Source organism: Aethalodelphis obliquidens, unplaced genomic scaffold (genome assembly GCF_003676395.1).
Source record: "Aethalodelphis obliquidens isolate GAN/ISIS:26980383/991018 unplaced genomic scaffold, ASM367639v1 scaffold28, whole genome shotgun sequence".
Taxonomy (NCBI): Eukaryota; Metazoa; Chordata; class Mammalia; order Artiodactyla; family Delphinidae; genus Aethalodelphis; species Aethalodelphis obliquidens.
In genome coordinates, this window is record NW_020837972.1 from 16,119,803 (window position 1) to 16,135,282 (window position 15,480).

Sequence of the window (15,480 nt, forward strand, 5' to 3'; positions counted from 1 at the left end):
AACCCAAAATGTAATTGGTTCGCTCAATACCCTCTCATGTAAAACTTAAAAGAAAAGCTTTCAGAAACTTTTTCTTTAGTTATTTGTTGAATTAGGTGATCAAGGAAAAATGCTGGTTAGAAAAGTATATGCACCAGGCTTTTCTTGTTAAAACATGGTTTTCTTTATTCTAAGGAATGCTAGTATTCTCAGAAATGATGGCTCAGGAATCAGAAACTGATGCTAAGTAACCATTCAGGGCGTGGGCAATGCAGCTTACTGCTGCAGGGTAACTATTATGATGCCAAGCCAAGTTCCAAAAGAGCCAAACATCTAAACTGCTCACTTAGTAGGAAATGAAGCTGATTTGAAATATATTTTTAATGTACAAGTCTACTCAGTGTTAAGATAGATTTTTTTTTTTTTTTTTTTTGCGGTACACAGGCCTCTCACTGTTGTGGCCTCTCCCGTCGCAGAGCACAGGCTCCTGACGCACAGGCTCAGCGGCCATGGCTCACGGGCCCAGCCGCTCCACAGCATGTGGAATCTTCCCAGACTGGGGCACGAACCCGTGTCCCCTGCATCGGCAGGTGGACTCTCAACCACTGCGCCACCAGGGAAGCCCTAAGATAGATTTTTAATAAAATAGAAGAAATACTTTCTGGCCGGGAATTCCCTGGTGGCGCAGTGGTTAAGAATCCACTTGCCAGTGCAGGGGACACAGGTTCGAGCCCTGGTCCAGGAAGATCCCACATGCCGTGGAGCAACTAAGCCCATGCGCCACAACTACTGAGCCTGTGCTCTAGAGCCCATGAGCCACAACCACTGAGCCCATGCGCCGCAACTACTGAAGCCCGTGTGCCTAGAGCCCATGCTCCACAACAAGAGAAGCCTCTGCAATGGGAAGCCCGTGCACCACAGCAAAGAGTAGCCCCTGCTCGCTGCAACTAAAGAAAACCTGCATGCAGCAATGAAGACCAAATGCAGCCAAAAATAAATAAATAAAATAAATAAATTTTTTTAAAAAAAGAAATTCTGGCCAAATTATTTTTTCTTTAAGGCAAAGTCTAAAAACGTGGAGTGTGGGTAATTTTGAGCCTTTTCAAGATCTGCTTATTTGCCCATGGAGTAAAGTGTAAAGAATACAGTGATCAGTGGAATAAAATGGATGTTTTTTCATAGCCCCACAATCTCAGGACACCCTTTAAGAGATTCTAGAAGTTTTATTAGCAGTTAATCTTACTGCTTAACATTACAATGGATATTCTGTAATGCTGGAACAACATGAGTTAAGCATGGGCCAAAAGATAGTGTATAGATACCTACAGAGACTAGAACCCAAAAGATGGTATTGTTTTTGCTGTTGGTGCCACACAATACTCTTTTTTTGTTGTTGTTTGTTTGTTTTTTTAAATTTATTTATTTACTTTATATTTTATTTTTGGCTGTGTTGGGTCTTCGTTTCTGTGCAACAGCTTTCTCCAGTTGCGGCGAGCAGGGGCCACTCTTCATCGCGGTGCGCGGGCCTCTCACTCTTGCGGCCTCTCCCGTTGCGGAGTATAGGCTCCAGATGTGCAGGCTCAGTAGTTGTGGCTCACGGGCTTAGTTGCTCCACGGCATGTGGGATCTTCCCAGACCAGGGCTCGAACCCATGTCCCCTGCATTGGCAGGCAGATTCTTAACCACTGCACCACCAGGGAAGCTCACCACACAATACTCTTAAAAAGAGTATTTCATCATGTTAACAAAGGGAATCGTGAACTACAATTCTAAAAAGTTTTCTTTACATTTGAATGATCAGCAGGAACTATTTCTTTCACAATGAGAATATAAACTTTTATGTGGGTACCTGATTCTTTTGTTCCTGTTTCTGTTGTGCAAGAAATTCTTCTCTCTCTTTCTCAACTCGAAGTTGCCTTGCTATTTGAAGCATCCGTTGATGATTCTGAACTGTCTCCACCTACAGTGAGGGAATAAATAGTATATATTACTATCAGGTTTAAGAAAGACATTAGCATGTCATGTGACTCAGACATCCACTTATCATTTCCTTTTGGTAAACAGTATTCCCTAGAGATGACACTAAAGTTTCAGACTCCAGGTCCTTAACAAGTTTCGGGCTGCTGCCTAAGGAGATTCCCTTTCCATCAATGTATTTGACTCCAGCCTCCGATGTACACTCATGCCTTGCTTAATCTTTATTTGCGTTCCTAAATCTTTGCAAGCCCTTGGGAATTGGGCCCAAAGTCTTACAGTGCTAATTCTTGCCTTACCCTTTTCTTCAAACGTTCAACTCTCTTAATGAGCTGATCCTTTTCTTCCTCCATTGCACTGATATCCTAAAAAGTAGTCAAGAAGACGTTATAAGAAAAAGTATTCTTTGTCTGTAGAATTCAGATAAGGTCTTTACATGATTATGCATCTACCATTTCCATCATTTATAACCAGAGCATTAAGGAACAAAGATCCTCTTTTGGATGAAGGGCATTTCTATTCCCACCCCTCACCCCAGGGTTCTTTATGCAGGGTAATTTATTTGGTAGCTTGGTGTTCATCTAGAAAAGCAACTGAAACAGGTTACAAAGCAGTAAGGTAAAGCTGCCAACCAGACATTTGTGTTCTGATTCCAAATATGGGCACATGATTTTTCAAAAATCTTCTATAATGGAAAGTGTACAGGTCTAAAAACATGAACAACAGCTGCTGACATCCCGTCTGCTCTGTTAAATACCAAACTATATATTCTGTCAATTTTCCACCAAAATTATTTTTAAGGCTATGGTGTTTTCAAGACATAAATTTGTATCTGGTTTTGTCAATTAACCAATTCCATTTCTAAAAATAAAGATTTCAAAAATGTCTTTTAACCAGCTCCACAATAGTTTCTAGTGAAAACAAACAAAAAATCCTTCCTAACCCAAAAAACTAATAGGCTAACTCTCACAGTAATAATAAAAGGAAAAATATATACGGTAGTCAGTACTGACAGGATTTGGGGAAATAGGCACTGTTACTACTGGTGGTATTATATTGAAGAACAATATCAAAAGTCTTAAAATAAATGTGTATGCATTCTGGCTCAGTAATTTCACCTCTGGGAATCTATAAAGATCCTCATAGATGTCAATTATATCTAAAATTTGGAAATGACCCAAATGTCTGAGGATTATTAAGTAAATCATGGCACAACACAATGAAAATCACTAAAAATCATGAAGAATGTTGAATGACATGAGAAAAAGTCATGATATGACATTACTTGAAAGAAGCAGATTATAACATTTATATATAATACAATACCAAGAAAAATATATTAAATATATTCACTAAAATATCAGTAGCAGTTATCACTAGAGCATGGCATTTTGAGTGAATTATTTTCTATTTTTTGCTTAATCATACTTCTTTACAAAGAATATGTTGAAAAATACTTTGGTAATAATTAATAAAATTAAAATCACAGACGCTAAGTTATTTTATCATTTTAGTTTACTCACATGACATAATGGAGGAACCATAGATAGACATCACTCTTATTCCATACTTTGCGATAACTATCTACTTATGGGTCTTTCTTTTCCATTAGCTATGAGTTCATCTTTCATTTCTTATACATTCATACATACATTCTCAAACTCTTATTGAGAACCTCCCACATGCAGGGCACTGTGATAGGCACTGGGGATACTGTGGTGAACAAGATATGTAGACGTGGTCCCTGCCCTCACTGGGTTTAAATACAGTTGGTAAGACAGGCATTAAAATAATCATAAGTGTAATGAGTGTTATGAAACAGAAAGAACTGGGGGGAACTAATCTATCTAGGGAATCAGGGAAGGCCTCCCTGAGGAAGCAACTTCTAATGTTTCCTGTTTGAATGAGAAGATAAAGATGTGATTTCTAAAAATACAAAATCCATGAAAGTGAGAATTAGCAATTGTTTAGAGAAAGAACTTACACACCTAGCAAGAATATAAAGACATTTTTTGGAGAACACTAAGTAACATACATCAAAAGTCCTAAAAATTCTCATATGCTTTAATAAGCAATTCTACTTCTAGGAATTTACTCTAAGGAAACAATCGCAGGTACCCCCAAATAAATTTATGTAGAAGATAATCACAGCATTATCTATGACAGCAAAAAATGAAAACAAAACACCAAAAATTGTTAGACTATCCATACCACAGAATATTAAATTAATACTAATAATTAATTAATATAAATTTAGTCATGAAAAATCATACTGTAGAAAGATAACAATGGGAATATATTCCCATGTAATGATTAAAAAAACAAATAATTATGTATAGCATGATCCCAAATACACACACACATATATTTTTTTTCTATATCATATATATATATTAGATAAAGACCCAATTTTTTTTTTTTTTTTTTTTGCGGTACGTGGGCCTCTCACTGTTGTGGCCTCTCCAGTTGTGGAGCACAGGCTCTGGATGTGCAGGCTCAGCGGCCATGGCTCACGGGCCCAGCCGCTCCGCAGCATGTGGGATCTTCCCGGACCAGGGCACGAACCCATGTCCCCTGCATCAGCAGGCAGACTCTCAACCACTGCGCCACCAGGGAAGCCCAAGACCCAAATTTTAATTGCTTTTAATCCATGGTAATGGTCTATATAGTACATAAGAACTAATTATGAAGTTACCCTGGCCTCATTAATTTCTTCAGTAAAGAATCAGCAAAGGTCCTACAAAAGAAAATTTGCCATTTGCTATCACTAGTTTCCACATAATCTTAAGACTCATACTGAATTTAATTCAAGTTCCCCAAAAAATGGTTATTATGTTTTTTTTCCTTTACCCTTCTTATTTCTGCTGTAGAAAATCCAGATGTCTTGAGCTGCTCACATTCTTTATGCAAAGTTTTAAAGGCTTCCATCAAATCTTCATACTAAAAGAACAAGTTAAAAAATTATAAACTAGTGACTAGATCCAGTAGGCTTTTCTTAATCAGGTTATCTATTAAAGTGATTACTTAATCGGTATAGAACAGCATTTAAATATATCCTTAAACATTTATACAGGACACAAAAAAAGTTGGTGTATATAATCTGGCCTCTAAAGATTTCTCTGGTTACTTCCCTAACTAACACTCTATTCACTAGCTTTGTTGATCTTCTTTCAATCCCTGGAATATTCCACCTTCACTTTACACACCCTATTCCCTCTGAGAATACTCTATGACTCCCTCACCATTTGCCAGGATAGCTCCTATTAATCCTTCAGGTCTCAGCACAGACACCACTATCCTCAAAGAAGCCTTCTCTAACCCTGTACCTATTCCATATCAGAGTACCATGATATCAGAGTAAATATCATATAAAATTATAATTGCTAGTTACTTTAGACAGTGAGAGTCAGGAGGATAAGAATCATATTACTTGTGGAGACTTCTACATTCCTAGGGCCTAGCATAGTGCATAACCAATACAGGTGTGCAATAAAAAGTAGTTGAATGAAAAAAATCACAACTCTTATCCAAAATTTTTTAAAAATAGGTCTTTTTGTGGATAATGACAGAAAATTAATAATATTTTTTCTTGACTGATCATATTCTGCAAGTCTGTAAATCATTCTAAAACTCTTCATTCAGAAAGACAATGTTCATTTTTTTTTTTTTTTTGCGGTACGCGGGCCTCTCACTGTTGTGGCCTCTCCCGTTGCAGAGCACAGGATCCGGACGCGCAGGCTCAGCGGCCATGGCTCACGGGCCCAGCCGCTCCACGGCATGTAGGATCTTCCCGGACCGGGGCACGAACCCGTGTCCCCTGCATTGCCAAGCGGACTCTCAACCACTGCGCCACCAGGGAAGCCCACAATGTTCATTTTTTATTAGGCTCTCTGCTAAATGGCTAAATGTGTAAGTCATTTTATACATATACTTCAAACATGCTTCGAGGACAAACATGTCTTATTATTAATCCTTCCATTAATAATTAGCTGGGCGTGTTTAGTAAAAGCCTATTAATAACCTTCCTCCAGGGACGTCCCTGGTGGTGCAGTGTTTAAGAATCCGCCTGCCAGTGCAGGGGACACGGGTTTGAGCCCTGGTCCGGGAAGATCCCACGTGCCGCGGAGCAACTAAGCCCGTGCGCCACAACTACCGAGCCGGCGGTCTAGAGCCCACGTGCCTAGAGCCCGCGCTCCGCAACAAGAGAAGCCACCGCAACGAGAAGCCTGAGCCCCGCAACGAAGAGTTGCCCCCACTCGCCCCAACTAGAGAAAGCCTGCGCACAGCAACGAAGACCCAACACAGGCAAATAAATAAATAAATTTATTTTAAAAATAAAATAAAATAACCTTACTCCAGAGGAATTGGTTTCTATCAAATTTATTGATGTGCGGGTTTCCCTGGTGGCGCAGTGGTTGCGAGTCCGCCTGCCGATGCAGAGGACGCGGGTTCGTGCCCCGGTCCGGGAAGATCCCACATGCCACGGAGTGGCTGGGCCCGTGAGCCATGGCCGCTGAGCCTGCGCGTTCGGAGCCTGTGCTCCGCAACGGGAGAGGCCACAGCAGTGAGAGGCCCACGTACCACAAAAAAAAAAAAAAAAATTTATTGATGTGGGAGGGTAGGGAGGATAAAATATTTCATATTTACAATAAATAAAATAAAATATAAAATAATAAAATAAAATATTTCATATTTACACCTCTCTATTTCTTACATTAGGTAAAGCATTCAAAGGTAGGGGCTGCAGTGGTCTCATTCTGCTATACTTTTCTCAAGGCATCTACTGTAACATTTGACATAATTATTTGCATAAATCTTTCAACCCTAGAAATGTCTTAAGAGATCAATACTGACTCTATTTTGAGTGACTGCTATGGATGAAACATATTTCATCCAAAATATATGGATGAAAAAACATTTAGTTGATTGTTTCGATTAATACAAATTTTGAGCACATACCATATAGAAGCAACCCTACCAAACTCTGGAGGAAAACAAAGATGGATAAGACATGATATCTGTTTTCATAGATCTCATAATCTATTGGGAGGGACAGATTGACAGACTACTCACAACAAACTGGCACAAAACGGCCTACATATCTACTATAGAACAAAAGCACAAACACTAAACAGAGGCAAATTTTTTTCTTTTAAATCAAAGTTCTTTGAAATCTTAAGCCTAAATTCTTTCTTTCCATAGTCTTTGATCAGCAATGTGCTTTGAAATCCCAGGACCAGGAGCCAGACCAGCCAGATCCTGAGTAGTCAAGAGCTTTAAGACCTTAAGGCCAGAACCCAGTATCACCCCAAAACTCTGGAGAGGAAAGTACACTGAAATTACAAATTCCTGGTCCCTTCTCTACCTTCTGCCTGACTGGAACATCCTTTGAGATCATAAGCTTGGCTTCTTTGTCTACACACAATCTTTGAAGGTGCTCACATGTACCAATTCGCCTGGCATACTGTCAATTTATACCTTTTGCTCCAGTGTAATTATGATAACCCCTTTCCTCTCTGATTTGGATGACAAATTATACAGTCACAGAACTGATCAACAAAGTATTCTGCAGTCCCAAGCCCAGGATCCTAACTACCCACAATTCATTTTTTTTTTTTTTATTCAACCCACATTTATTTATTTATTTTTTAAACATCTTTACTGGAGTATAATTGCTTTACAATGGTGTGTTAGTTTCTGCTTTATAACAAAGTGAATCAGCTATACATATACATATATCCCCATATCTCCTCCCTTTTGCGTCTCCCTCCCACCTTTCCTATCCCACCCCTCTAGGTGGTCACAAAGCACCAAGCTGATCTCCCTATGCTATGCAGCTGCTTCCCACTAGCTATCTATTTTACATTTGGTAGTGTATATATGTCCATGCCACTCTCTCACTTTGTCCCAGCTTACCCTTCCCCCTCCCCATGTCCTCAAGTCCATTCTCTACGTCTGCATCTTTATTCCTGTCCTGCCCCTAGGTTCTTCATAACTTTTTTTTTTTTTTAGATTCCATATATATACGTTAGCATACGGTATTTGTTCTTCTCTTTCTGACTTACTTCACTCTGTATGACAGACTCTAGGTCCATCCACCTTACTACAAATCACTCAATTTCGTTTCTTTTTATGGCTGAGTATAAAATATGGAACACTTCATGAATTTGCGTGTCATCCTTGCACAGGTGCCATGCTAACCTTCTCTGAGTCGTTCCAATTTTTAGTATATGTGCTGCCGGAGAGAGCACCACAATTCTTAAGTAATAAATTATTCTAAGATCCAAATTTCAGGGGGTTTTTTTCTATCCACATACTCTATCACCAAAAAGGTATTTGTGTGCAAAAGTCAATATTTTCATAAGTGATTACAGCTGAACATTAGCTGATAACTGTTTTACCTTTTGATGCCACTGGAAATACGGAGACAGCAAATAAACTAAAGTGAGATCAATATATATTTGAATGTGTGCACCTTGAAATCCACTACGGATAGCTTAAAAATACCATTTATATATTGTATACCTGTTTATTGGTATCAGCCACGGTTTCATCCTGAAGAAACTCACTTGGTACCTCAAGTTTTATTAAAAAACGAGCTAAATATGCTCTTTTCTTCAGTTCATTAGTCCTCTGAAGAAGCCAGTGGAGCACTGGGTAAATCACAGGTTTACTTCCAATCACCAGACCCTGACGAAAGTTACTCCTATAAAAAGAAAATAAACACACACACACACACACACACACACACACACAAGGCTTATAAGTAAACCTTGAAAAGAGGTAACATTTGCTCAAAATCCAATTTACAATTTCCTGATTGCTTTCCATGATTATTTTAAAAAGATAAAACCAAGGCTAATCTAAAGTCAGTCTGCACATTAACAATAATCATAAAATTAGGCCTTTAATATATCACTGGAATATACAGGGAGGTTGTTTTGGAACCATTAACCGGTACAGTCAGCCTAGATACTTCACTTCATTGACTGGACAGGTTTAAGTCATTGTTTTTGTCTAGGATGGCAGATAAATGATAAAATGGAATCATGGATTTGCCTGACTTTTCTGATTAAGAGAAAGAACTGACTCACTTAAGACTCCTGCATGACAAAATAACATTAAGAATTCAAGATTATTTTGAAATTCAGTGATTTTCTGAGGCCACTGACTTAGGGGAAACAGGTATTGCCAGAAAGACTGACTGTGAAGGTTTCGATATTAAAGCACAGCTCTAAGAAAGCAACACTTGATCAGATTCTTACATGTCTGTGGCATTTCCTGGAGGTTTGTATTTAAGGATACCAAGAAGGCTCAACATCCTTTTGGCTGTCTGCTCTGGCATCTCCTCTCTGATATCAACAACTTGCTAACAAAGAAATTGAAAAAATGTTATTATTGTATATCTAACAAAGTACAATATTTAAACTCACTGACAAAATTGTTCTGCTAGAGCATAACAGTCACAATGGTCTCTTCAAAAACATTAAGTATGGAGGCCCCCAGATTCCAAGTGAGGGTACATACAACTACAATCAGGATTCATATTAAGAAGGTCAAGCTTAAAAAAGTCTCAGTGGAAAAGACCAGTGTATGAGAGACATGAGCCAACTTGCAACACAATAAAACCTTTCGTAAAAGCATCTTCATTCCAGGACCAAATCTATTTATGTTTGGAAGTAGACAAATAATTTCTAAATAAGGTATAAGTAGATAATTTAGTTTTTGAGCTATTAAGAAACCTTAAAGATCATCTACTATCTACAGCTTTACAGGCATGGAAAATTAGGCCCAGAGAGGTTAAATAATTTGCCCTAGATGCACAGATATTTAATGGCAGAAACTGGCCTTCTTGCCACCCTTTTCATCACAGAGAAAAAGAAAACTCTTACCTTTGGGTCAATCTCAGCCAGAACATCACTGAGAACTTGTAATAGTTGCATTGGCTCCAGGGAATCAAATGTGATTAAGTTATAGCTCTTCCTAAAAGGCTCCTTATTGAGATTGTCCACGATGAATTTGATTTGATCACTCATAATTAGGTCTTATAATTTATACTAAAGAGTAAAAATACAGAAAAAAATTCCTCAATATTGGTAACAAAAGTTCTGTATTAACAAAAAACAGTCAACAGAAAGTCAGTATTAAGTTCATAGGAAGTAGGCATGGGAAGTATTCTACATGGCATATAAAATGCTGTGAAGGGGTTATTTTGTTGAAAGAAAAAGAGTATGCAGACTTTCTTAGGAATGCTACAGTACATACTGTTAATATTTAATGACCTGTTTTTGTATATGCATCTGATAGCAATCATCTGAATTAACACTGAATTAATGTGGACAAATGAATACAAAATCCACCGACATTAACATTTCTCCCACTCAGCTTCACAATTTCTACCTAGAGGTAAAAACTTGTTAGCCTGTAAACATACTTCTAATATATATATTTTTTTAATTAGCAGCCCACATTAATCCAAATTACCAATTTCTCTGGAAAATCAGATCTGGCAACCCTGGACTCACTAGGTACATGGCCACAACCACCTGAAGCTGGGTAGAGGCTGCAAGCTTCAGCCTTGGGGGTGCACTCTTTGGTTTTGTTTTGGGTTTCCTCCACCAGGTACTCTTCACACATTGATGCATCAACTCTGCCACCCTTGAGTAATTAAGGCCTTCATTTCCTTTGCCTTCAATAGTTCCAGTCTCTGCCTCTCCCATTCCAAATCATTTTGTAGGCGTCTCATTGCCTACAAAATAAAGTCCAAACTTCTTGGATTTTGAGACTCTTTAAGATCTAGCTCAATTTACAGTTTCTCAATATTATTTCCAATTGTTACCTTACACCCTTTCAAACTTCAGCTGACTGAAATAAGCACTGCTCCCTAAATAGCTTTTCCATCTCTGCCTTCCGTTAATGCTGTGTTTTCTGCCTAGGACTGTTCTCCCTTTCCCCCGTCTCCAGAGGTGCAAATCCTAACCATGTTTCAAGCCCTGCCCTCCAAATCCAAGTTCCTCTAGGAGATCTTTCTCAAGCTATCCCCCAGTTCTGCATCAGAATAGCAGCATTTGCCCTCCAAGCTGACCACTTTATCTGCACTGCTCTCCTGGAGTTACTTTTCCGTTCTGTACTAGTTACTTACCGACAGTTTCTCTTCTCTACTAAACTGTAAATTCCATGAGGACATATCTGTGCCTAATTCTATCTCTGAATATCCACTGCATCTAAAACAGTGACTTCTTCCACTAGACTGAATTTGTTCACAGGCCCAAGGCCAGAAAATAAGCATAAGCCTAAATAGAGTGGCAGTGAGGAAGATCATAACTTTTTAAAAAATTGATTACCTGATTATTTAACTGCTGAAACAGTTTAACCAAGGCTATTAGTGTTTCTTGCACACAGATATCACTTGTTTAGTATGAGAAAAAGTGGTAGAAATTTGCAGACAGGCAATTTCTTAGAGTAGCTATTTTTAAAAATGAATTAAAAAATGAACTACTAAAAAAAGAAATAAAGAGGGCTTCCCTGGTGGCGCAGTGGTTGAGAGTCCGCCTGCCGATGCAGGGGACACGGGTTCGTGCCCACGAACACGGTCCAGGAGGATCCCACATGCCGCGGAGCGGCTGGGCCCGTGAGCCGTGGCCGCTGGGGCTGCGCGTCTGGAGCCTGTGCTCCGCAATGCGGGAGGCCACGGCAGTGGGAGGCCCGCGTACCGCAAAAAAAAAAAAAAAAAGAGAAATAAATACTTCAGTGCTCCCTAATAGCGCCTAACCATGAAATGAAGAGATGCTATTTTATTTAAGACATTCATTGGAGCTGCATGCACCTTGCTCTGAAATAGGTTTTTTAAAGTGGGTGGGTGGAGCTAGATACCTAACATTGAAATGTAAAAATATTATCATTTCCTCATAAGTATGATAAAATTATGAGTAAATGATTATTTTTGAAAAATAAGCCAAAAGATGGTAGAAAAGATAACCAATGTGGTTTAAAATTTTGAGGTTTCCTCCATACTGTTTCCTTTAAGCTATAAAAGGAAAACTTTACATAAATGAAATAAAAATCCACACTGGAGATGCAAATTTTCCACTGTTGAAAGTATTTTAAGTATAAGTCCACGTCACAACCTTCACACACAGATATATTAATTTTTAACTCTTTAGAAATTATATACATGTAGAAATTACACATACACAAAACGTAACATATACACACAGATATATATTCTTTTTTCCCTTCCCAAAAACAGAATACTTGGACAAACAAGTAAAACGTTCCCAGGAGACAAAGATGTACTGAACAGGTAGGTTGTCTGTGCCCAGTGGGCTCTGCGCTCTAAAATTAGCAAAAGCAATCACTCTCCCTCTTCCAAAGGAAAGTCGCCACACTAATTCACAAGCACTCACCCACATAAGAACCCGAGAGGGTGGGGGAGAAGAACTGAAACCAGGACATGCGTTTATCTGGCACAACTCGGCACAGAAACGACGCTGCCCTGGTCCCAGGCTGGCACGCACGCTGGACCAGCAGCCTCCCAAGATTCCCCAAAATAGTATCTCCCCCACCCCCTCACGCCCCGGGGCTCGCGAGAGCGGACAGAGGACCCCACGTCAGACCCAGGCACCTCGCGAGGGCTGCTCTGGGCTCCCCTGCGGTTCATCCCGCGGGGGAGCCGCCCGGAACACTGCGAGGCACCACAGGGGCCGACCCCCGATGTTGGGGTTGAACTGCTGCTACCCCTCCGTTCTCGAGGTGCTGCACTGGGAAAGGAAGGAGTTCTCTCCTACTTAGGGGTTTGGGGGAGCTTCCGACCGCGGCTTGGCGAAGTTACCTCAAATTCTCCTCACGAAACCACTTCCCCCCCCCGGAGGCATCCGGGCTCTAGTGAGTTCCTAGAGACGAGCTCCTTGGCAACGGTTGCTAGGCCGTGGACACATCACTTCCGGGGGCGGGAGGGTCGGCGCGTTTCCGCGAGGCCCCGGGCGCGCGCTCTGTGGCCAAGGCCCTGGAGGCGAAAGAAGGAGGGAGGGGGGCCCACCTGCAAACTAGGTTCACAGGTTCTGAGCCACTGCGGACAGCTTAGAGAGTTGCGGGTTGTTACCGTGGCAATAAACTTTCCCCAGCGTCCTGCAGTTTGCAGTTTACGAAACACTCTCTTCGTTTTTCACCCATGTTAAATTCGTGTGCTCTTTCCTCCTTCCCTCCTTCCTGCTTTCCTTCCCTCCTTCCTTCACCAAACATCGGTGATGACATCTTTGAGGCAGGGCCAGTGGGATTTGGGTTGAGAAAGCATTTGGCCTGGGCTTCAAATTTAGATTTTTGACATAAGTATCTCCAAATTAGGTTACACGTAGGAACAATTGTAGTCTCTTCTGTGAATTGTAGATTAACAGAAGGCACATTCATCATAGAGATGTCAGCTTCTTTGTCACATTATTGGGCCACATAGCCCGTACTGGGAATTAATTTTTTTCATCCAGAGTTTCTTTAATATTCTGAGAGCCTAAAAAGAAAAGGAAATGGCCTAAGGCTCTCTTTGGCTTCTGAGAGTCTATTTTTAGGCGCCTGCAGACATGAATATAGTTCTTACATTTTCATGCGGTTCACGTTCTACGAGGTAGGCGTGGGGGGCGGAGATCTTCATGTCTAGATCACAGAGGAGGCCAGGAAGACTGGAGCCGAGAGAATCCCGGGACTGCACTAACTGGCTTCAGGGGAGAGTTTAATTGATGAATGGTATTTTGAACTGCCCCTATTAGGGTGGAAACCTCTGTACTCCTTGATGTCAGCTGGCAATGGAGAAATGAGAAGAAAAAAAAATGAAATTCCTCACACCCTGAAAACTTAGTTGCCTGCTCAAACATCTTGGAAGAAACCAACTACAGATTTAGCATCAGACTTACAAAATAAAGCAAGACAAAACAAAAAAAATTCCATATTAGGCATCTCCTGTAGGCCCTGCTCTTTGCTGGCTGCTGGGGATGCAGTGGAAGGCAGGGAATTACCTGGCCCCTGTCCTCACGGAGCTGACAGTCTATGCAAGAAGAGAGACAATTGAACAGGCAACACCAACATAACTATGACAAATGCTATAAAGAAGGACCCAATGATGGGAGAGTCCAGATGAAGGGTCACAAGTTTATTTGGAGCTGAAGGGATTGTACTGTTAGGAGAGGTTCCATCGGACAATGTGACGTTTAAGGGTCAGTAAAAATTAGCCAAACAAGAAAGGGGAGAGTTTTTTGGGCAGAGGGAACAAAACATTCCAAGATGGGTACATTGCTGGCTGCAGGGCGCTTGGAGAGAAACTAAGACAGGTCCCAGCTCACAGATGCTCAAGACTAGTTGGAGGAGGCAACACTTAAAACCTTGAAAAATTAAATAACTCTAAGAGAAACAATAAAAGGTGCAAACAGGGATTATATAATTACTTGATCCTATTGGGTGTGTTAGGAGATTCTCCTGGCTCCCTGGATTTGGGTATTGGATTGCCATTGTATGGCCTCACGTGAGATTTCTTTTCCTCATCTCTAAAATGTGGCTATAATAATACGAGGATTACATGAGTCGATATGGGTTAAGCGATTAGAACAGTGCCCGATACTGGAAGAGCTAAGGACATTTTACCTTTTTTGTCCCCTTTTTTTAAAAAAAATGAGATGGTTAGATTTGCTCCTTCTATAGTCTAAAGATGTCAGCTATACAAAGGTAAGAGTGGCTTTTCTAGTAGTTTTTAGTTCCTCCTCTGCCTGTTGCTGCTATTACAGTTATAAGAACGTGTCAATTCAAGTAAGCAATGGAATCTACTCTTTGCACTCAAACTTGATTTTGTGCTTAATGTGATTGCTCTGGAACACAGGAAAGAATTGGAAGCCAGTCTGCATGCTTCCTGGGATCCATATACTGAGAAGCTTATATTCCAATCTGGAGCAAAGAAGAGAGACACTGAGCAGCCTTGCACATGTTGGGTCCCTGCCTATCTATCAGACCCACACACAGACCAAAGGAAGACTTGTAACCACTTGTAACCACCCCTTGATTCATTTAAGATAAAAAGATTCATTGAGGTATCCAAGAAGAGCTTACCAAGCAACAATTTCACAACAGTGGAGGCATTGCTGAGTACATCCCAAGCTTAGCCACACACACGAAGGCTTTTTTTTCCTTAGATGCTTTACTGAGTCTTCCTTGTAAACCCCCAAAGCTGCCTCTTGGCTGAACTATAGTTGACACTTTTAACAGGTGAAGGGAAGCCTCAGTCATGTGAGACAGCCTCTCTGAAAGATTCCCACTCCTACCCTGACTCTTTTTTTTAATAGCTTATTAAGATATAATCCACATACATACAATCCACCCATTTAAAATATACAATTCAGTTGCTTTTAGCATCTTTACAGAGTTGTGCAACCATTACCACTATCTAATCCAAGAACATTTCATTACCCCAAAAAGAAACCCCATTCCCTTTAGCCATCATCTCCCAGTTTGCTTAATGTGATTAAGCAAACCCACCACCACTTCTCAGCC

The 15,480-nt window shown here is 40.4% G+C and overlaps 1 protein-coding gene and 1 non-coding gene across 9 annotated transcripts in view; both read right to left on the reverse strand.

Annotated features, from left to right (window-relative positions):
- IFT81 (intraflagellar transport 81) overlaps positions 1–15,480 on the reverse strand; it is a 142,800-nt gene that overhangs the window by 71,253 nt on the left and 56,067 nt on the right. For 2 of the 8 annotated variants that reach the window (XM_027124807.1, XM_027124809.1), the window contains 6 exons: positions 9,846–10,010; positions 9,219–9,322; positions 8,479–8,659; positions 4,804–4,893; positions 2,253–2,318; positions 1,829–1,939 (listed from right to left, as the gene is read on the reverse strand). In XM_027124807.1, the coding sequence (XP_026980608.1) occupies positions 1,829–1,939; positions 2,253–2,318; positions 4,804–4,893; positions 8,479–8,659; positions 9,219–9,322; positions 9,846–9,989 (696 nt within the window). In that variant the 5' untranslated portion in view covers positions 9,990–10,010. Of the gene's footprint in view, positions 1–1,828; positions 1,940–2,252; positions 2,319–4,803; positions 4,894–6,307; positions 6,432–8,478; positions 8,660–9,218; positions 9,323–9,845; positions 10,011–12,577; positions 12,691–12,784; positions 12,911–13,543; positions 13,743–15,480 lie in introns of those variants that run through there. The other 6 variants (XM_027124805.1, XM_027124806.1, XM_027124811.1 and 3 more) reach the window with 6 other exon arrangements.
- Positions 8,097–8,204, reverse strand: LOC113630093 (U6 spliceosomal RNA). Its single transcript, XR_003436814.1, has one exon. It is a non-coding gene; the product is annotated as a U6 spliceosomal RNA (small nuclear RNA).